At 39.7% G+C, this 22,080-nt stretch overlaps 1 protein-coding gene across 5 annotated transcripts in view; it reads right to left on the bottom strand.

Moving 5' to 3' along the window:
- Positions 1-22,080, bottom strand: part of CNTN5 (contactin 5) — a 1,021,024-nt gene that overhangs the window by 286,815 nt on the left and 712,129 nt on the right. For all 5 annotated transcript variants that reach the window (XM_030560071.1, XM_030560062.1, XM_030560093.1 and 2 more), the window contains one exon: positions 7,897-7,992. In XM_030560071.1, coding sequence (XP_030415931.1) covers positions 7,897-7,992 — 96 coding nt within the window. The remainder of the gene's footprint in view (positions 1-7,896; positions 7,993-22,080) is intronic.

The following is a 22,080-nucleotide window of genomic DNA, read 5'->3' as shown; positions in this document are numbered from 1 at the left end:
GTAAGCAAACACTGCCGAGCTTCAGTTCATCTGCAAATTTGACACCATCAGCTCAGGATTAAACAAAGACTGTGAATGGCTTGCCAACTTCAAAACCAGTTTCTCCTCCCTTGGTTTTCACACCTCAACTGCTAGAACAGGGCCTCATCCTCACTGACTGAACTAACCTCGTTATCTCTAGCCTGCTTCTTGCTTGCATATATATACTTGCCCCTGGAAATTTCCACTACATGCATCTGATGAAGTGGGCATTCACCCACGAAAGCTCATGCTCTAATACGTCTGTTAGTCTATAAGGTGCCACAGGACTCTTTGCTGCTTTAACAAATTGGGTGTATCTAGATCAGTTCCCTGAATAATCCTAATTTGCCACAGCTGTATACTACAGAAAATTCTAGAAACCCAAATAATTTAAATTTGACAACCACAAACACACACACTGCCTTTGCGAGACTGAGGAGGAAAACACAAATAAATGCCCAAGGGAGAACAACAGCAAAATTACTGATCATGAATTGAGCAATGAAAGGGATGCAACAGAAGGAAAGATGATGCAACTAATCCTGTTAGTTGATTCCACAGTGAGGAGCCTAGGCTGAAACATCAAGCCGGAGCCCAGATAAAGAACACAAATTGGATTGCACCCTCCAGGGTGCCAAAAGAAGTGATGCTACAATAAAGACTCTGAATGCTTCCATTAACAGAAGCCCATATGGGAACAAGCAAACATCACTAGTGAGCGAAGGTCTGATGTGATCAACAGTCACCTCAGGCCCTGTTCAGATTGAAGATGAGGATGTTAGTGGTTATTTCAGAGATGCTTCTACTCAGTGGTGCAAATGGAATCCATTTCTTATCGGTATGCCATGTGACCTCTTCACATTGCCCTCCACATGACTCCTCCCCACCCTGCCCCGAGCCTGGGGGTCCCCGCCCCATGATCACACCCCCTTACCTGGGGGGGGTCTGTCTTCCTCCCTCTGCGCTGGAGACTTCGGAACCGCAGCAGTGAAAAGAGCAGAACATGTGCCCACAGCTCCTGTGGTGCAGCTATACCACCCCAGCCCTTTCATGCAGGGTCTCCTCTGTCTGAACAGCAGCTAGCCCCGCTGGAGGACAGGGCTTGTGGGAGGGCAGGGCTAGGGGCGGTACAGCAGTTGTGCTGGAGGAGCTGTTGCAGTGGGGCAGTCTGGTGGCCCCACATTCTGCTCCTTTCCCTGCTGCAGTTCCCCGGAGAGCCCTGCGGTTCAGGGCCCTCCCGGTTTTGTGTGTGCTAGAGAGAGATCCTATGGTCAGGTCTGAATTGAAAATCTGCTACCATTGTGATCATAAGCGGTATAACCTGTACTGGTCAATGCTGAGTGCTGGGCGGCAATTAACCCAGAAACCTCAGGAAGTGCCAATGGCTTCGGGCTGATGAGCACCTGAAGAGGGTAGCAGAACCCTTGATGGAGGAAATGCCATCAAAAGGCGGATGAGCAAATTCACTCAGTGCTCTTGCCCAACACATCCACATAGGGCAGACTGGGCCCTTCAGCTTGGCAGATAACCAATCCAGGAGTGGAGCCACCTCCTTTGCATGGATGAGGAAAGACTCATGAATTTGTCTATGTGCTGTTGTTCTCTCCTAGATGCAAGATCTAGTCTATAAGGTCTTCATAGTACAATTATCATCCAGTATTAAAGCAATATAATAGCACGAAGGTACTGGAAACAAAATTACCATCTCATATAGTAGGATCACATACCTATGTCATAATACAATCAATATTCAGCAAGCAAGCTCAGAAATAGTATTGGTCTGGAGTGGTGAAGTCCAGAGCTAGTTAGATTATAGATAAAGATAGAGACTTGGACTCAGGAGACCCACGTTCAATTCTTTACTCAGCTGTGGACTTTGTGTGTGATCTTGAGCAAGTTAGTTAACCTCTCTGTGCCTCAGTTCCCCATCCATAAACTGGGGATAATACTACTTTGCTACCTCGAAAGGGATATTAAAAGAATAAAGAGATTACAAAGGGGTCAAATACTATTATAATGGGGACTATGTAAGTACTAAAGATTGTGTTTCAGTGTTCCAGCACTGCAGAGAGACAGGCCTGTTCCAAGAAGCTCATAACTGGGTATGAAAGCTCCCCAAAGTACAGCACAGCTGGATTTGACGTTCCAGCTCTGGCCAATCTTCACTCAGTAGTTTGAGCTTTAATGCAAACTTTACTTTCAAATCCATTTTGCGGAGTCTGAGCTGTTCAAAGAAGTTATTTTCTGTGAATTTTAAAAGTTCTGAATACAGAGCAGGTGAGTGCAATTTTCTTATAATGTTTGAAGTGAATTTTTGTAATTTATATGAGGTAGGGGCAGGGGTAGCCATTTAGTACATACAAAAACTCAAGCTAAAACTCCCAGCCCTTAAGATAAAAAGGTTCTCATTTCCTTTTAATGACTTGCCAGGTTAGCAAAACACTCTATGCAGACATCCAAAAGATGCATGGGAAGTACTATGACTGGCATTAATCATCTGTGAAACATTTCCCATAGAAACTACTGCTTTTGTAATATTAAAAGAAAAGCATAAAAAGATGCAGTTTATGGCACTGTTTCCAAATAGGGCAAAACTAGATTTATCCTTTAGAAAAGATATAAAAGTTACAATTTAACATCTGTACAGCTGTTATGTTGAAAGACTGTAAAAGCAGCATCCTTTGCAGACAGTAATGTCCCTTTGAGGCAGGAAGAAGCATGCATCTGCTTTCCATGCTCACAGAATGTACTACGTAAACACTGCTCTAATTTGAACAATGAGAATACTCATTCTCTATTAAGTAGATACTAAAAGCTTTGAATAAAAGCATTAAAAGGGCCAACTGAAAGCATTAATTCTGTGGGGAAAAATGTAAATAAGGATAAAATCTTCCATTCATTTTTAATCTCACTATAGTGAACCTTGTAATTAACAAGATTAAATGACTGAATAAAGACCCATATTTACATGCTTTAGAAAGTCACAATAAAGAACTATACTATTGTCCATAGAAAAAATGCAGGAAAGGCCTCTTAAAATAGATTCACTGAACAAAGGCTGTCATTTGAGGAGGCTGAAATCGATGAGCATCTATCAGGGAGAGTTAACATAGGAGGGCACATGGAGGGAGAGGAATTAGTTTATCTAGGCAGGATGGCCCCACCAGGTGAGGGAGCAATTGACTATTTCGAGTTAATTGTCAAAGCTGCTGTGGAGGGATATGAAATGGTGTAGGGAGACTTTTGAAAAAAGTGGTAAGTATTATCCTGGGAATGATGGCCAAAAAAGAGTCCATCAGTAGATTTTTATCTTCAGAAGGAATGTATGTATCCAAAATCAGTTTCCTGATATTTTTTTTCCATTTCAATATGGGGAAGGTACCACTACAGAAAAAAACTCTTTCCTATCCTGATATCCTGAGAGAGGCTTGTTTAATTTTGCCATTCAGTGATCTCCTGTGAAAGAAATTAATACCAGAAAAATGGACTTCTTAATGCAAGTCAAAGTTCAGCTTCATTCTCCTCCCTTCTGACTTTGCTCAACGTCCCACATAGGTTTCTGGTGCTACAGTTGGTAAATTTATTTTAGATGGGTATTTTGTGCTCTTTTCATATGGAAATGATTTGGAACAAGAAACTGTACAACTAATCAAATGATTTATTTAAAAACACATTTCATTTTCTTTATTTTTGTTTCTTTGGGGTTTTTTAATCATTATCATCATCCCTGGATAACACATCAAAGCAAAAATACATTAATAACCACAAAACAGACCTATATGTATATGAAAACTACTCTGTGATTATATTGCAAAGCCCTCTGAAAAGAAATCTGTGTAGTATTTTTATCAATTGTTCAGCAGTCTTGCTTGCCAATCTCCAACCAGTTGATAAAAGTATTCCCTACTGACTGGTACCTTGTACAGTTGCTCAGACTTGTTTGAAGGAACTGGTATTCTGTGTGAATCAAGTGTGTGTTATTTAATCACACTTACTTTATCTCATATGTGAAAACAAGTTAATTCATAAACCAGTATTTCTCTTATCCCTGTTCTTCACAAAGTCATTTGTGCCCTGCCACTACGATACCATCACTGGCTTTGAAGATCCCAACTGTGCAATCCTTATTCATGCTGGTGAGCAGTTACTCAAGCGAGTAGTCCCACTAATTTAAGAATGGAAGACTAGGACCTTGTTGTTGGAGGTATTGCTTAAGAGGCTGTGGGGACTGATTAGATTTGACATTCCACCTCAGACCTTTGTCCTGGGATAAGAGCTGGAGTTTGTTGAGGGAGATGTCCAGGAGGAATGACTTCAGTGGGACTATTTGTGAGAGTCAGTGATCACCAATGTGAATAAGGACTTCACAGTTAAGCCCATGTTGTTCATCTACCAAGAAATAATAGTATGTCTACATTGCAGCTGGGAGCAAGTTTCCCAGTGCTGGTGAATAGATCTGAACTAGCTCCGCTCAAGCTAGAGCACTGAAACAGCAGTGTAGCCAGGGGTTGCATGGGAAGCATGAGTATATATCCAGGTGGTCTGGGTAGGTGTGTGCTCAGACAGCTAGCTCCCAGCTACAGTGTAGACATATGTAACCTAAGTAAAATAAAATATAACTCATGATCATCTCATCTGGGATATTCACACATTCTAGATACACTTTAAATAGCAGCCTTGGGTATAGGTGCCTCAGCTAATGGGCCACTTAAATAGCAATGTGACCAGTTATTCACCTACAGGTCTGTCTCCAAAGTAATTTTCAGTGAACAAAATTTCTCTCCTCTAAAGACTACCACAGAAGACAATAGGAGTTTCAGATGCCCAATACCTCTCAGAATCAGACCTAATATACCTAAAGATGGGCATGCAAAAAAAGAGACTCCCAATATCAACATTTTTGACCCTCTTATCTACAAAGCTTTAAAATGTAGTTATGCTCTGAAAAGGGACTTTGTAACACTGGCATCATTGAGTTCCTTATTGATTGTCTCACACTGATTTCAATATCAAATTTGTTCCCACTGCAAGTAAAAACTTGCTCTTTTCTAATGGCCAGTCTTGCAAACTCATGCTGGACCTGATGGGTCAGCTGGGTTCTTACCATCTTGCACATCATCACCATGATAAAGATTCTGCTGCATTATTTATACTCTTTACTCCTGCGGGTATTCTGTGCCACTGTACACGCACAGAATTCATGTCCCCCAGATTTCTTTGCTTCCCCATAGAAAAATGACTTTCTGACAGGGAAGCAAAGGGAAGCTTCAAGAACAGTCACTCCCTAACTGCGCAGGTGCATTGTTTCAGGCATCCAGAGCAGCTAGCAGAGGGGTAAACCACTGCAGGGTTGGGGACACCCCAGCCAGTGTCTCTTTCCTGAGCCAAGATCAGCTGCTAGTCCCAGCTGGGCAGGAGGCAGGAAAGATGGAACTTTCTCTTCCTCTGCAAAGAGTGGATGGGACTGTGTCAGACCCAAACCTAGAAACCTACCCCTGCTGCAGGAAGCTCAGCATCCTGCCCTGCTTCCTGCCCCCATTGCTCCTCAGCTGTGGGAGGGAGCAGTCACTGTTTGGGGGATCTGCTCCCCATACACCTGACTCCCATGCATCTGGACCTACTATACCCAGACACCCCCACCAAGCTTCATTCCATACATCCACACACACACTCCACTCTCTATATCTGAACCCCATCCCATTGAACATCAACCCTTGCATCTGGTTACCCCCTGCACTCAGCCCCCCTGCCTCTGGACCTGCACCCCTGTACCCAGACCACCCCCCATTGAGCTCCCTGCACTCTGATGAGTCTCACCCTCTTGCACCACCCTGATCCCCCACATCCACGGACCCTGAACTAGCTGCACCCAGACCCCCACCCCACCAAGTCACACTCCCCCAGCACCCAGATCCCCCTGCAGAGACCCCCATAGCCAGACCCCTCTGCTGAGCCCCAACTACTTTCACTTAGAAGCTCCTGCAGAGTCCCATTACCCCTGCATCTGGAACCCCCCCCACAAGACTCTGTGCATCCAGATCCCCACATCTAGACCCCCACATGAGCAGTCTGCACCCAGATTGTCTCTCACAAAATCCTCTCACCCCACATCTGGATCCCTCCACACTGAGGCCCTCCACACTTGTATCCTGCCTGATTGATCCTGCCTGCCCCACATCTGGTGCACCTGGCGCAAAGGGGCATGGCCCCAGGGTGTTTCTGGGGCAGGCCCAGGACTTGTACTGTGTTAGTGTCAGAGGCAGCCTCATCACTGAGTCAATGTCCTGAGGGTGGTGGGAGGAGAGGCTGCAGGGTGATCTCCTACCTTCATACAGCCAATGGCCTGTGCACCCCACTGCCATGCTGGAGCCTCTGCATTTATTTATTAATAAATACAACTTGCAGAATTTTTCTGAATTTTAAAATATTGTGCACAGATTTTTTTATTTTTTTGGGGTGCAGAATGCCCTCAGGAGTAGCTCTTAACATCTGTGCCACTCTCTTACCCTTCAGAAGATTTGGACAGGCATAGCTGAAGGAATTCGTGGGAAAACATGATGGGCATGCATTTGGGTAGCATATAGGAAGGTGAGCTGTTTTGTGAAATGATAGATGGTAAAGAATAGGGTGGCTTATGAATGCAGCAATGACCAACTCCCTCTGTCCTTTCAATCTCTGCCTGTATTGTGAAGCCAGACCCAGTACCTGTCTATGTGCCGGAATTGCCCCACTTCTGCCTATCTCCTTCTCCTCACTGAATGTACTAGTGATGCCTCAGTACTGTGCAATAGCATTGAATGAAAAGGAGCTAATTGCTTAGATACTATGGTGTCCTAGATTAGAAGAGACCATCAAAGGATATGAGCAACTGGGAGAATGGGCCCAGAAAAGAGCAGTGAGTTTTTGGAGGGGTGTAGGACAGATAGTTGGAAATCAGCCCACAGTGCCATGGAATCCAACCCCACCTGCAGCCCCTCCAACAAAAGAAAAAAACACCACAAAACAAAAAACAAAAAAAAACCTCCCCACCCCACCTAACCAAGACCTTGTTCTACCAAATTAAACAGGATTGTCCTCCCTTCGGTATAACCTCTCCTCTTCTTTCTACAGAGTATAACCTCTCTCAGGATGGCTATATGAACACAGAAGCAAATCTCCTCTAAACATGGAACTCAAGTTCAAGTAGGAAAAGAACTATTCTACAGTGTCTATGGACAAGAAAGTTATTGAATTATCTAAAGTATCTCTAGGAATTACATCTGAATATTCAGTGTGAAAATATCAGACTTTCTATAACAAATATTTACCCATCCACACACCCTCTGCAGGAGAATGAGTTTGAGAAGGAAAAACATAACCACACTGGAATTTCTACGCTTTTGTTTGGAAAGTTTCAGATGGACCTGTTTCTTGGGATTTATGATTATTTCTGACTTCTAGCAATGATGCTGTTGTGCTGGAAACAAAGCTATGCAGCAAGGGAATGCAACCAAAATCATGGCTGTACTAGTCAAAACAAAATTCAATTTGTATTCAACAACTGTATCTCCTCACTGGAACAAATTTTTGAAGTCTTTTAAACTCTAAAAGAAATCACCTTCTGTGACCCGAAGGCAGCATATTACTCATTGGCGGTATGGAGATTATTGTTGTTATAGTCAACAGTAATAGTGGGAATAAGACAGTCTTATCCCAGAAACCCTGCCTACTCACTGGCATTTACAGTACATGATCTTTAATTACTCCTTTGGTACTCCAAGAACTGTCAGCAGAACTGTGCATATTTCATCTTTAAAATTTCAGTCAAATGCGTTCGATAATAATGAGAAGACCATAAAACGGAGCAGTATCAATACAAAATGCAGCCTACTGTACCTGGTGAATGAAGTGGAGGAGAGCACATCAGAACAACTCCTTGACCTTCTCGTACAGAGACTGCACTTCTTGTCCGGCCACTAAAATTTCCCAGATCTGTCAATATAACATAACATTTTAGTTGGATGGAAAGGGAAGTTATTTAATTTTGCTACTAATGTGATTTACACTTTATTTCTTTTTACAATGCTGACAGTGCCTTATTTTCACTTCTTAATCTATGATAGGAAGGTCTTGAAAAATAAAGCCATTTCTACTGCAAAGATTTTTACATTACTTTAACACTGTTTATTGCTCCTTACCATGCATGGATATGGTGTAAGTGGAAAAGTATTAGCAGTGTACTATTTATAACAGACATTTAATAGCTCTTTTGTTTCTTTTTACCATTTCCTGTTTATTGATTTCCTTCACTGATAAAAGACTTTCATGCATAGAAAAAGAGAAATAAAGGTGAAGAGGCTGCCTTGTGTCTAATCTGCAGCCTATAGAGGGTTGTTAATGTGTCATCCAAAGCATATCGTGTACAATACATTGGTATAAGTGGGGAGGAGAATCCGCTCTCATGGCTCTATAAGCAAATCTGCTATATAGCTTGTTTATTTTTAATATTCTTTCCCATATAGTTTCTCCAGTATCCAGGTCATAACCCAGTTTCGGGTAACTACATTTTGCCTCCCTACATTTCTCCCAGCAACTGAAATTGAATTAGGCATATTTTACTTCCCCCACTAAATTTTTGAGTGAAGCTTCAGTGCCCTGTGATGAAGAGACCGGATTGAAATTCACTATTTCTGATTCATGGAAAATGTTAACATTTTAAATGTTCTTCTGTTAGACTCTGAATGATTTCAAAATATTTTGCAGAACAAACATCCTGTAAATTTTTGTCATTTTGGAAAAGTATTATTTCATAAAATGTTGAAATTTTGCTTAGATTTTTTTTATTTTATATTATTTTAAACTTTAATAGCACATAAGCAATAACACATATTATGCACTACTATTGTGAGGTCATCATATAACAGTTGAAATAATCTATTAGTTTTTTATTTTATTGTTCATATTATAAAGGGCAGCTGCTGATACTGATCAGTACAGTTGTCAGTCAGAGTTAGTAATGACTGAAACATGTTATCTTCTTTTCTAGATCAATGAGTCTCCTGTTTGTATCAAACTGCACAAAACAAACGGAAATAATGACAATAATATGAAAATTAAAAAAACACAAAACCATAATATTTATAACACAATTTTGAAATTTGAAACAACTTTGAAATTTTTCAAAACAATTTTTTTCCAAAATGAAAGATATCATTCTGAAATATTTTTCTTTCATCCGAAATTTTGTTGAAAGACAACTTCTTTAAAAAGTTTGGTTTTGTGGAAACATCTTTTTCTGATGAAAAATTGTTCTCATGAAAATTTTATGACCAGCTCTAGTTATGAATAGTTTATATTTATATGCTGCCCTTCATAGAGAAGATCTGACTCCTCCTTGAATTACAGAAGCCTTTAGAGCTGGATCTAGAGACAAACTTCATGGTTATGCCCTCACTCGAATATTTACAGGGAAGTAACTATGGTGGATTTGTTGTCATATTAGAACCATTAGTCATTGTAGAGTATCAAGTGACAAACAGCTTATGTGTACCATTATTTGCCTGTGGTTGATCTGGAGGCTATGAACATTCCTCTCTGATGTGGATCATGGCTAGATTACTGCAATATACTCTGCTTCAGGATACTCTCAGAGAGGACTCAGAAGTGTCCACTGCTGCAGAATGAAGTTCCTGAACATAGGAGTAGGATGAGCCAGAAGAAGTATTTATCATATGGGACTCAATGATCTATTGAAGCACCCATTCATTTGTGGGTATAGATCAAGGTATTGGCTATTATCAAAGTGTGACCTAAGAAGGGAGGTGGATTGCAAGGAGTTCTCCATCAGGTGTTCCATAGACTGCTAGATGTTAAGGCCAGAAGGGACTGTGATGATCATCTAGTGCCAGGGGTAAGCAATTATTTTTGTTAAGGTCCACATTTCTTGGTCAAGGTATAGTCAAGGTCCAGATTCCAGAGAAAATAATACAAAAATAATAACAATAATGACAATAATAAGGAAATAAAAAAGTTTTTCGGTCCATTCAAAGGCATCTGGCAGTCTGGATTTGGCCTGTGGCCCACCTGTTGACTACTCTTGATTCTAGTCTGACCTCCTGCACATTGCAGGCCACAGAACTTCACCCATCCACTGCTGCAATAGGCCCATAACCTCTGACTGAGTTACTGAAGTCCTCAAATATTGATTTAAAGACTTCAAGTTACGGAAAATCCACCATTTACTCTAGTTCACATCAGCAAGTAACCCACACCCCAGGCTGCTGAGGAAGGGGCTTTGCCAATTTGACTTGGGGGCATTCCTTCTTGACCCCAAATATGGTGATCAGTGAGACCCTAATCATGTGAGTGAGACCCATCAGCCAGATAGCGCGGAAAGAATTCTCTGTAGTAACTCAGAGCCCTCTCCATTGAGTGTCCTATCACCCGCCATTGAGGAACATTACTAATAGCAGTTGTGGATGGGCCTATCCCATAAATTTATCAGTCTTCAAAGAATTATGTTTTTTGTCCCCACTATTCCCCTTGGGAGGTTGTTCTAGAACTTCACTCCTCTGATGGTTAGAAACCTTCATCTCTTTTCAAGCCTAAACTCATTGATGGGTAATTTAAATCTATATGTTCTTATGCCAACATTGTACTTCCCTATCTCTACTGCAAATACTTCACCTGATGCGTTTTAGGATTGTATTAGCCTTTACACGGCTGCATCATGCTGGCAACTCATAGTCATCCTGTGGTTGACCAATACAGCCAGATCTTTCTCCTCTGTCACTTCCATCTGGCATGTCCCCAGTATATAGCAAAAATTCTTGTTATTAGTCTCTAAGTGAATGACCTTGCACTTTGCACTATTAAATTTCATCCCATTTCTATTACTCCAGTTTTAAAGACTGTCCAGATCTTCTTGTATGATATTCCAGTTTTCCTCTGTATTGGCAATGCCTCCCAGTTTGGATCTTCTGCAAATTTTATTAGCACACTCCCACCTTTTGTGCCAAGATCATTATTGAAAACATTAAATAAGACTGGCCCCAAGACCGATCCTGGAGAAACTCCATTTGTAACCTCTCTCCATCCTCACAGTTCACCTTTCAACATGACATGTTGCAGTATCACCTTAAACCAGTTCCTTACCCAGCTTTTGATTCTCATATTAATCTCCATCTTCCAATTTATCTAATAATTTGCCCTATGGAACTGTATCATATGCTTTACTGAAATCCAGTTAGATCCATTCTACTTCATTTTCTGGTTATCTTCTCACAAAAAGAGATCAGGTTGGTCTGCCTTGTTCTATCTTTTGTAAAACCATATTATATTTTATACCAAATATCATTTATTTCTAAGTCCTTAACTACTCTATCTTTCAAAATTTGTTCTAAGGCCTTGCATACAATTGAGGTCAAACTAACAGGCTGATAATTTCCCAGGCCACTTCTTTTTTCTTTCTTAAATATAGGTACTATATTTGCAATTCTCCAGTCACAGAGTATAAACACTGAATTTATGGATTCATTAAAAATCTTTGCTGTTGGGCTTGTAATTTCATATGCCCATTCATTTAATATTTACTTCAAAAATGTACTTGTTTATCCATTTGATTTATTCTGATTTATATTAGCAACATTTATCCAGAAAGGTTCTGGAACACTTTATGTAGACACCTATCACTGAAATGCATCCACTTGTGGAGTGAGAAGCAATATGTTTCCTCAAGCTGTGATCTCATCCTATATAAGGAGCTAAGCTATACAAGGTCAGGCCAGATCAATGGGATGGAAAACCTCCAAGAAAAAATAAGCTCAGTGCCACAGAATGGTGCTGACTTCAAGATGAGATGTAAAAAGTCCTGCTCCCTCAGTATTGGAGGCTTCAGATCAATCTCAGTTTCCTAGATAAAAGCAACACACAAACCCTGATTGTTCATTATAATAATTGTTCTTGGCCTCCTTCCAATAAGAACCTGATGAAAATACTGTCAATGAAAAGAGAAGTGAGCTCCCTAAATTGTGTAGTTTGACTTGTTCTGAGATTAGAAATTCAAATGATATGCTTGTGCAAACCTCACTGAATTTAAAATTTGGACAGATCTGGAATTGATTTGTTGTGGTTTCAATATATTTTGAGAAGGAGAATGTGTTCTGAATCCAGAGGAGCTAAGCACAATTAGAGACACCCATATCACTTCTCTATGTACAGGAACAGAAGTAATCAGAAACAAGAATGCCTTCCTATGACTTTGGAAAAGAAAATTATGCTAATAATTCTTGCTGACATCATTACAGGGATGATTTAACAAAGACTACCAGAAACCTTTTTTGTATGTCTGCTTTTCTGCATTTATTTGATTCTCCAAGTGCTACAGAAGTAACCCCACTTTTTTATAACTCTCTTATCTTTCTAGGAAAATTAGATAACTGAAAGAAAATAAGTTTTATTAGCCTCAGACTCTGGATTCTGAATCATGTAAAGGTTGATCACTGGTAGTTAGTTCCAGAGTTCGGGACAAAATGGCAGTGCTTTGTGTTTATAATACTTGTTCTTTCAGTTCTCATTTTGCAAATTGTATCTGAGATGGATTTCATTTGGAACACCAAGCTTCAGCGCAATGAGTAGGACTGGTTGAAAATTTTCTGTCAAAACTTTTTTCATTAGAAAAATTAGCTTTTCAATACTTTGAAATATTTTGCAAAAAGTGTCTGTCTTCTGCAGAAATTTTCCACTGTTCATTGAAAAACTGATAAGTAAAATATTTCAGCAGAAAACTGAAATATTTTGATTCTGAAACACCACTGCATTGTCTCACAGAAGTTTTAGTTTAGGTACCTCTTGATACCAGCCTTTCCACTAAAGGCCAGCCAACTTTCATTTCCCATGATGCACCTAAATTATATTTCCCATAAGGCAATGTGGCACTATTTCAGAATTAAAATATTTTGGTTTGAAGCTGAAATATTTTGTTGATTGCTTTTTTGCCAAAAACATTTTCCATAGAAATAACACCCTCTTTTCCAACCAGCTCTAGTAATAATGACTGCACCACAACTAAAGGTGGGGGAAAATTTGTGTGGGCTTACCCAAAAAAGGACATCTCTGCTTTGTGGTTGGGGGGGTGGGCGGAGAGGAAGAAGAAGGTCAGAAACTGCTCCAAAAGGTGCTCGGTGGTCAACTTTGCAGCTACGACTTATCTCCCCCCGGAATGTGCATAAAGGTACGAAATCTAGGTGGGACAAGTCTCTATGTGAAAGCAGCAAGGAAGCCAGCAGAACAGGAACAGGCTGGGGCTCTGAAGCTTGCTGCAGGACCACGTGGAAGCAGCATGGCCCCAAGAAAGCATGTCTCCAGAAAAGAAGCAAACAGCACTGGCAACAGCATGGTTTCAGGGGCATGGAGAAGGGTAAGTTTGGGAAAACGGAGGGGCGGGGGAGGTCACTGTTACTCCCCTCTCCCGGCCCCAGAGACAAGGAAGGGCAGGCACAGGCAAATTACACAGAAGGGGACAGTGAAAAGAAGGGGAACTAGCGTCCCCTGCCCCAGGTACTTCCACCCACAGGCAGGCTGTGTAAACAGGATGGCTCCAGGGACACAGAGAAGGGTGAGCTCAGGAAAACAGGGGGGCTGTTAACCACCCCGATCCCAGCCCCAGAGACAGGGAAGTGCAGGCACAGGCAAATTACACAGAAAGGGGACAGTGCAAAGAAGGGGAACTAGTGTCCCCTGCCCCAGGTTCTTTCACCCCCCAGGCAGGCTGGAAGCTGCAACCAGGGAGGGTAAATCTGCAAGCGAGGTGAAGCAATCAGCATTTGCAAAGCAAACAAGCAAGCAAAGCAAGGAATTCAATGTGTATGGGTGTGCGTGGGGGAACAGAACAAGGCAAGGAAACTTTAACAGTTTCATATACCAGAGGGCCTTGCAATTCTTTGGTAATGGCAAGGACGCAAAATATGCAAGTACAAGATAACAAGGAAAGCTCAGCCCTGGTCTACACTACAGGGTTAGGTCAAATTTAGCCATGTTACGTTGATTTTATAATGAATGTGTCTACACAAGCAACCCGTCGACCTAAAGGGCTCTTAAAATCGATTTCTATACTCCTCCGCAGCAAGGGGAGTAGCGCTACAATCGACCTTGCTGGATCAACTTTGGGGTAGTGTGGATGCAAATCGACATTATTGGCCTCCGCGAGCTATCCCAGAGTGCTCCAATGTGACCACTCTGGACAGCACTTTCAACTCCGATGCACTAGCCAGGTACACAGGAAAAGCCTCGGGAACTTTTGAATTTCATTTCCTGTTTGATCAGTGTGGTGAGCTCAGCAGCATAGGTGACCATGCAGTCCCCCAAGAATCGCAAATGAGCTCCAGCATGGAGCGATCGGGAGACACTGGATCTGATTGCTGTATGGGGAGAAGAATGTGTGCAGGCAGAACTCCAATCAAAAAGAAGAAATGTTGATATATATGCCAAAATCGCACAGGACATGGTGGAGAGAGGCTACAACAGGATCACACAGCAGTGCTGCATGAATGTCCAGGAGCTCAGGCAAGCCTACCAAAATACAAAAGAGGCAAACGGTTACTGTGGTTCAGAGCCCCACACATGCCGCTTCTACGATCAGCAGCATGGCATTCTAGGGGGGGACCCTACCAATATCCCACTACTGTCTGTGGACACCTGCAAGGGGGGAGTCTCACGCAACATGGAGGAGGATTTTGTGGATGAGGAAGAAGAGGAGGAGAAGCATGTGCAGCAGGCAAGTGGAGAATCTGTTCTCCTCAGCAGCTAGGACCTTTTCATCACCCTGGAGCCAATACCCTCCCAAGGCAGAATCCCCGACCTTGAAGGTGGAGAAGGACCCTCTGGCAAGTGAACATTTGTAACTACAGTACAGGGTTTAAAAGCAATAGTGTTTAATGTTTGATTTTCCCAGAAGACTTGGGATGGATTTGTGGCCAGTACAGCTACTGAAAAAGTCTGTTAACATGTCTGGGGATGGAGCGGGAATCCTCCAGGTATATCTCCATGAAGCTCTTCTGGAGGTACTCTGAAAGCCTTTGCAGAAGGTTTCTGGGGAGGGTTGTCTTACTTTGTCCTCCACGGTAGGACACTTTACCAAGCCAAGCCAGTAGCAAGAAGTCTGGAATCATTGCAGCACAAAGCATGGCAGCGAATGGTCCTGAGTTTTGGTTGCATTCAAGCAACATTTGGTCTATATCTTTGTGTGTTAGCCTCAGGAAGTGATATCATTCATGGTCAGCTGGTTGAAATAGGGGAATTTTTTTAAGGGATCAGTAAAAGGATCCCGTTCATGCTGGGCTGTTTTGGGGGGAGGGCTGAAGAGATCATCCCAAATAGCCATGCGGAGGGTCGGGGGGAGGCATGTGCTGCACATCCACCCGAAAACCACAGCCCCTCCTTTTAAATGGCAAACCCAACCTGCATTGCTTGCTATGGGAAAGGAAGGCGCTGCAGTTTGAAAATGTTCCCACATGTTATCAAGGCATTAGAAGCCAAATCCACGTACACTTTGGCTTACCGTGGCTGCCTGGAAACCGAATTCTGTTGCCCAGCTGTGTGTGATGTGTCACCATACCAGCAGGCACTCAATATAAAAGGCAAAATGCGACCTTGTATCTAATTGATGTGAATAAGCATGGATTAAACATAGGGGGGAGTGGGCTGGTGAAAGCCTTGGAGAATTGATTTAAATAAACATGGATTTGTATGCACTGTACATTTTATCTGCCAGGTAGTCCCAGTCATCTATATAATAAAATTGTGGCCTGATTAAAACCCATAACAAGTCTCCTGTCCTTCTTGCGGTATACCCAGTCAAGTGTCATTTGGATAAAAGGTTTGAGGTTTGTCTTTTTTTCTGTAATAGGAAGATTCGCACCCTCTCCACAAAGAAAGAAAGAAAGAAAGAAAGAAAGAAAGAAAGAAAGCTCAATAGTCAGGTTACAGTTTTGCAAAAAAAGAAACTAATGGGTCCCTTTTAGTCAAACCAATTAAGTTCAAGAGGTAGGGAGGGTAATATAAGGTTCCAGTTTCAGTCCACTTGATTACTCAAGTTAAATCTTTTAATTGCAGTTGTGATACCAGAGGGGGTTGGTGATAATCAATATATGGTACAGGAATGTGTCAGAGTGCAGGTTTGGCTATAAAATAAATACTACAAATGCTTTAAAAAACCCTTGAAATAACAGGGAGTTGCAGAATGACATAAGCAATTCCCCCTTGCTACAATAATTAGTTTGAAGTAGATGAGGTGAATGAAAGGGAATGTTAATACCCTTTTGTTAAATATTAACCATATGAATCTTGGCTATAATTTACATTTAAACAAAAGAAGAGCAGTTATTAACAAATCCCTTATTTGCTATTCTATTTTTCAAGAAAAATAGAAGACAATAGAAGACTGTATGGAGTGTTAGTATTAGGAACGTAGGAACCACAACACTCTTTCAGACCATTAGTCATTAAGTCTAGTATTTTGCCTGCAGTGGCAATCAATAACTGTGGTATCAGAATAAATCAGACACCCTCTAAAGAATGCACCTAGCCAAAGTGTGCGATGAGATATATGGCTCACGGATAAGAAAATATCTTTCTGTGCTCTGCTGGTGTTCAATTTATGCTCTGAGAGATTAGATTTGTTTACTCTTATCTTAGAATTAGTGCCAAGATAACACCTACTATACGTTTTCAAAGCAGGGCCTGAGGTTTTAACTGCATGACTTCCAGCAACTTTAATGTGAGTCATGACCGCTACCACTTCCAAAATCTATGGATAATAAATGGAATGCAACATTTTTCTAAAAAACAACAACAACAAAGTCTTGTTTATAGAAAATGAATTATGCATAGGTCACCCTCATACATGGATAAAGGTTGAATGAAGCAGGTTCTCTTATATGTGTGCCAAATCATTCTCTAGACTAGAGGGATGCCCAACTATAGTCACTGAAGATTTTATGTTATTGTAAACAGGAGATAGCTTAATGAGGAGTTCAATGAACAGAGAACCATCTCCTTATGAGAATCTTTCTACTTTGGCCATATTTCTTCAAGATCAGTAGTTCCGATGGAAATATTTCCATTAAGCAAAGTTTGTGAACAGAAAATCAAAGCAGCAAAATAAATAAATAAATAAATAAATAACTTACGTGCCATTCTGGTGCTTAACATATTTTGCTTTCACATGTGTATATCCCCTTTTTAAAGAGAGTATATTGCATAAGAAAATTAACTGTGCATTATTTAAAGCACTTGTGTTTTACAGAGTGATGTTAAGAATGCATAGTAAATTGCTGCAGAACTTGCCTCATTAACTTTAAGCAAATTAGATACCATTAAAGGAAATACCACAGAAGTCTAAATCTATATATTAATTTCAGTAAACAAATTTAGTGCTTGGTAAAGATGCCAGATAGACAGCAGCGGAGACTGAATTTCTCTATTTCACCATAAGAACAAATACATCAAATGCCTCAGCAGTTTTACCTTTTACGTACTGCCTTGACAATGTACTGAGAGTCTAACCTGGCATTACAACCTCTGCATGTGCAGGGATCATTCAGTCTCCTTGCTCATTACTTCTTTGTCTTGTCTGCTGCTAAGATATGTGAGGGGGAGAAAAGGAAAGGTAGGTTTTTGTAGTGCTGACAATTGTCCTTCAAGAACTGGAATAAGACCAACAACTAATTTCACATAAGCTTCTAAAGTGATGTCAGATAGAAATTTCTTTTGGGCTGGATTTGAACTGGTGACTTGGGCTGAGCAGGGAACAGTTTTCCCATCTCAAAAAATATTTTTGAGATTTCAAATTATTTTCCATTCCATGTCAGCATGAAACTGAGAACTGTCAACATTTTTTTGTGAAAAATGAGAGAGAGCATTCTCACCTCAGAATAGTCAATAGCCCAGTGCTTAGGCCACTCCCTTAAGAAGTAGAAGACCCAGGTTCAAGTCTCTGCTTTGCCTGATTCAGACCAAGGAATTGAACCTAGGTTTCCCACATCCCAGGTTAGTGCCTTGAACACTGGAATATAAAGTCAGTCTTTTATGATCCAAACATTCTATTCTGGACCCGAGAAACCTTTCCCAATGAGCCAAAACTCATACATTCCTATACAAAAGTTTCAGGTTCAACAAATTAGTATTTTCCAGCATTAAGTTGAAAATTCCCAATCCGCTTCTCTGGTTGTCATTATTTTAGCAGAAATGAACTCACAGCAAACCACTGATCCATGGGGCAAGCAACCCACAGGACTCATAGATGTTACTTCCTCCTCTACTGTTAAAATATACTGTATATAATACTACCCCTGCTCCTAAACCAGGGTGATGATTACACTGCCAATAGATGGGTCCAGTTCTACCAGGACTACCTTATTGTTTCGTGTTGCCTCTCAGTTTTGCACTCCTGTATTAGGCAAATAGTGCAATGTGTGCTGCATGGAGCCAAGTGAATGACAGAGGTGTGGTGCCATCATACATGACTCTGAGGGATAAATAATCCCCAATTAAATTAATATTAACAGCTATTTCATAGAAATGAATACATTACGAGTCCTGATGTACAGACAATTCTATACTCATCTAATGAAAATGTAGTTTGCGTGTATATTTACAATGGAGTTCAAAGGAGACATTTAAAATGAAATGTGTTAAAGATGAAGATACAAACTGAAGTAATGTTTAAGGCATGTATAATGCAAACAGCATTCTTTGTAATGAGCTAAAAAATAGCCCTAATACAAAATGGAATTATTCTGACAGACCAAGGACAAACACCTTCATTTTAATATGATTACAGAAAAGCCAGATATCTTCTCCTCATATTAAGCAGACAGGTGAAAACGAATGGACCTTGAGCTTGGGATTTTACTTTCTTTACACAGATTTAGACAGAAGACTTACACAGAAATAATTCTTTTTTTTAAAGGATATTTGTCATAATTCTATTATAACCTGTTAAGTCAATTATACGCCTTGATTTTACACTCTGAACAACAGAAAATATGAACATGTGGTTAATAAACCATAATAACTGTTTCTGCAATAAACAGTTACATATTAAAATTAATGATGTATGACTGTTAAGTGCATTTTGAAGTTACAAAGAAATTTCCTAAGCTTTAATTTAAACTGTGGGTTATATTAAATTGTGCTATTTTTGCAATCTCAAAACACTGAAATAAATGAGTATATAGCTTGTATTGAGATCCACATACAATTCTACGAACTTTGGAAATGTATATATCAAAACATATTTTGCTACGGTAGACACACTAGCTTGAATTAAGGAACACAAACACTTTAATATTTATTAAGTTAATGATCAATAATGTACCAAAAAATTTCAGAAGATATTTACATTGCCTGCGAACCAAAATCGATCTCTTCACCAAAATGAATGTGAAAGAAAATTAATAATTGTCAAAGTTTTTTCACATCTTTTTTATATAGAGAACATTCAAAGAAAGTGTGAAACCAGTGAGATACACACATTCTTTAGTTAACATGACCCAGAGGGAACTGAGTTAACCATTTGCATGGAAATTATTGACAGAGAAAAGCAACAAAAGACACACATGCAATGGCAGTCTCCAGTCAACATCTACTGGAATCTCGATTTCAGCTACCACAAAGAAGAATCTCCAGAATGCAAATAATCGATTGAGGAATCTCTAGACAGTGGCAATGTCTTCAAAGGAGAAGCAAAAGAGATGCCTATGCGCAGGAATTCGCTGTATTGATACCAGTGAGTATCATGCTGACAAGTACTATCTCATTGTTTCCTTCTGCTTCCCATCTATCTGTTGTTTCTTGCCTTGTACATAGACTGTAACCTGGGACCATCTTTTTGTTATCTTTTTCTGTAGTGCCAAGCACAGTGGGGTCCTGGGTCCCTAACTCGGGCTGTTATTGCTACCACAATACAAATAAATAATAAGAACAATTCTGGTTAACTGGAGATACACCATAGAACAATTTCTTTAAAAGATTTGTTAGAACTTAGATAGTATAAACAGGATTATAATCTACTAGAATTTAAACAGTTTCCCTTTTTTGGCCATTAATAAATCTTTGCGTTCTCTGGGCTTCCTGAAGAAAATGGGGTGTCCCATTGTAGCAGGTCAAATGGACGCACGTTAAAGAGAACAGATCATGGGTCTGTTTTCTGCCAGAACATAGGGTTCTTAATATACATTTCAGGAACACCATGTTCAGGTAGAAATACTAAAAAAGAGACCCATACTCTCTTCTCTTAAAGTTTTGTAAAAAGGGAATGGTAAAGAATAAAGTATTAAATTAAAGTATTCGGTGCTTGTAATCTCCTCCTATTCATAATTAATAAAATAATTGATAGTTTTCTGACACATTTTTCTCTTGACTCATTATTAATCTGTCTCCAAAAGGACCAAGATTCATATGGCTATAGAAATCTAGTGCATACTGGTAGCCCAGCTATAAAGTAATTTTTTTTATTGCAATTGGCTTTAGTCTATAGCCAAGATACCTAAATCCTTTCCACAGCTGTGAATAGGAGGAGGAAAGTAATTTTCCTTAATTTCTATTTATAAATTTAGCAAAACTTAAGGAAAAAGAGGCCAAACTAAATTAACATTGACCAATATTATACATGGAGATGTCAAAATCCCTGAATGTGAAATTCTTATTGACTTCAATGGTAGTTCTACATTCAGAAGATGAAGTATTATCTTCCAAATTAATAAAGAAATTATTTACACAAACAAAACCAAATGACAATAATTATTACAGAAAGTTTGGATATTAGTTGTTCAATCTACCATATTAATTGCTGCATTTGCTGTCTGTGGTTTTATTTGTTAATGGTTATGTTTAATTAGGTTTGATCACCCTTCTGTCTGTGTGTGTGTGTATGTCAAGTTTCATCAATCCTGCCTCAAAACTACTGCAACATGTAATTTCTCAGTTGTCTTTCAAGTTTCTGTAGTATAGTAACTTGTACAAATGACAATGCATTGTACCAATTTCTGTCTTCAGTTATGCCAGATAAACTCAATTGAAGTCTAACAATCTAGGGTCTTATGAGTCAATGGTATTACTATGGTTTTATGATGATGTAAAGTAACTGAGAATTTACCCTGATGTTTAAAAAATACCTGCATAAATCTAAAAAAACTTTTCTCATAAAGATCATGCTTTAATTTTTTTTTATCCAAGGGGGGAAAATGCTTACAAGGTTAAACTTTGTTGCCCAGTTTTAATGTTTTCTATACCATTCTTTATCTAAAATGTTAATTATATGCTATTTTGGAGTCACAGTAGAGGTTTTTGCAACAAAACTATGGTATTCTACTAGAGTGTAAGTAGTATACTCTTTACAGAATGAGGCTCCCAGCTAGGTAAGAATTAATTATAATTATCCTCCCCATAGTAATAGTTTGTTGAGTTCTGAAATGCTTGTGTGTGAAATTAGGACTTAAGTGGTTTATGGCCTTGTGCTGGTTCTCTGCACAGAACTCAGAAATATATTATACATCTTTGAATTGTTTGTGAACAGACTGAAATTTTCCTAAATTGTATTCAAAATTACCGACTGAGTAAATTCTGCAAGTAATTGTTGAGCTTTTAATCATTTGCAAGAATTCATTATGAATATTTCAGTTTCAAAATTCAAGCTCAGTTCATTGGTCTGTTCCTTGATTGGAATGGCACAATTCATCGAATCAGGTTTCTGGTACATATATTTCCATTTATGAATTCAAAATTATTTTTTCTAAAATATTACTCCAGGTTCACCATTTTAACCAGTATTCTTTCCCATGAACTCACTTGAAAGAATATTTGCAGAAGCTGAAGACAAAGGGGACATCAACATAGTCAAAGCAAATATGTTTAAAAATCTGAATGGATAGTCTGAAATTTTTTGCACTATTTCCCCAGCTTTACTCTCAACACTTTCTTTTATTTTAAAATTCAAAACAAAACAAAATTACACAAATCAAGCAAACAAACAAAAAGATTTTCAGTGTTGGATGCCTGTAGTTTATCTCTAAATCCAGATCT

This window comes from Gopherus evgoodei, chromosome 1 (assembly GCF_007399415.2).
Source record: "Gopherus evgoodei ecotype Sinaloan lineage chromosome 1, rGopEvg1_v1.p, whole genome shotgun sequence".
Lineage (NCBI taxonomy): Eukaryota > Metazoa > Chordata > Testudines > Testudinidae > Gopherus > Gopherus evgoodei.
The sequence above is the reverse complement of the archived record's forward strand: the minus strand, read 5'-3'. Positions and strand labels throughout refer to the sequence as shown.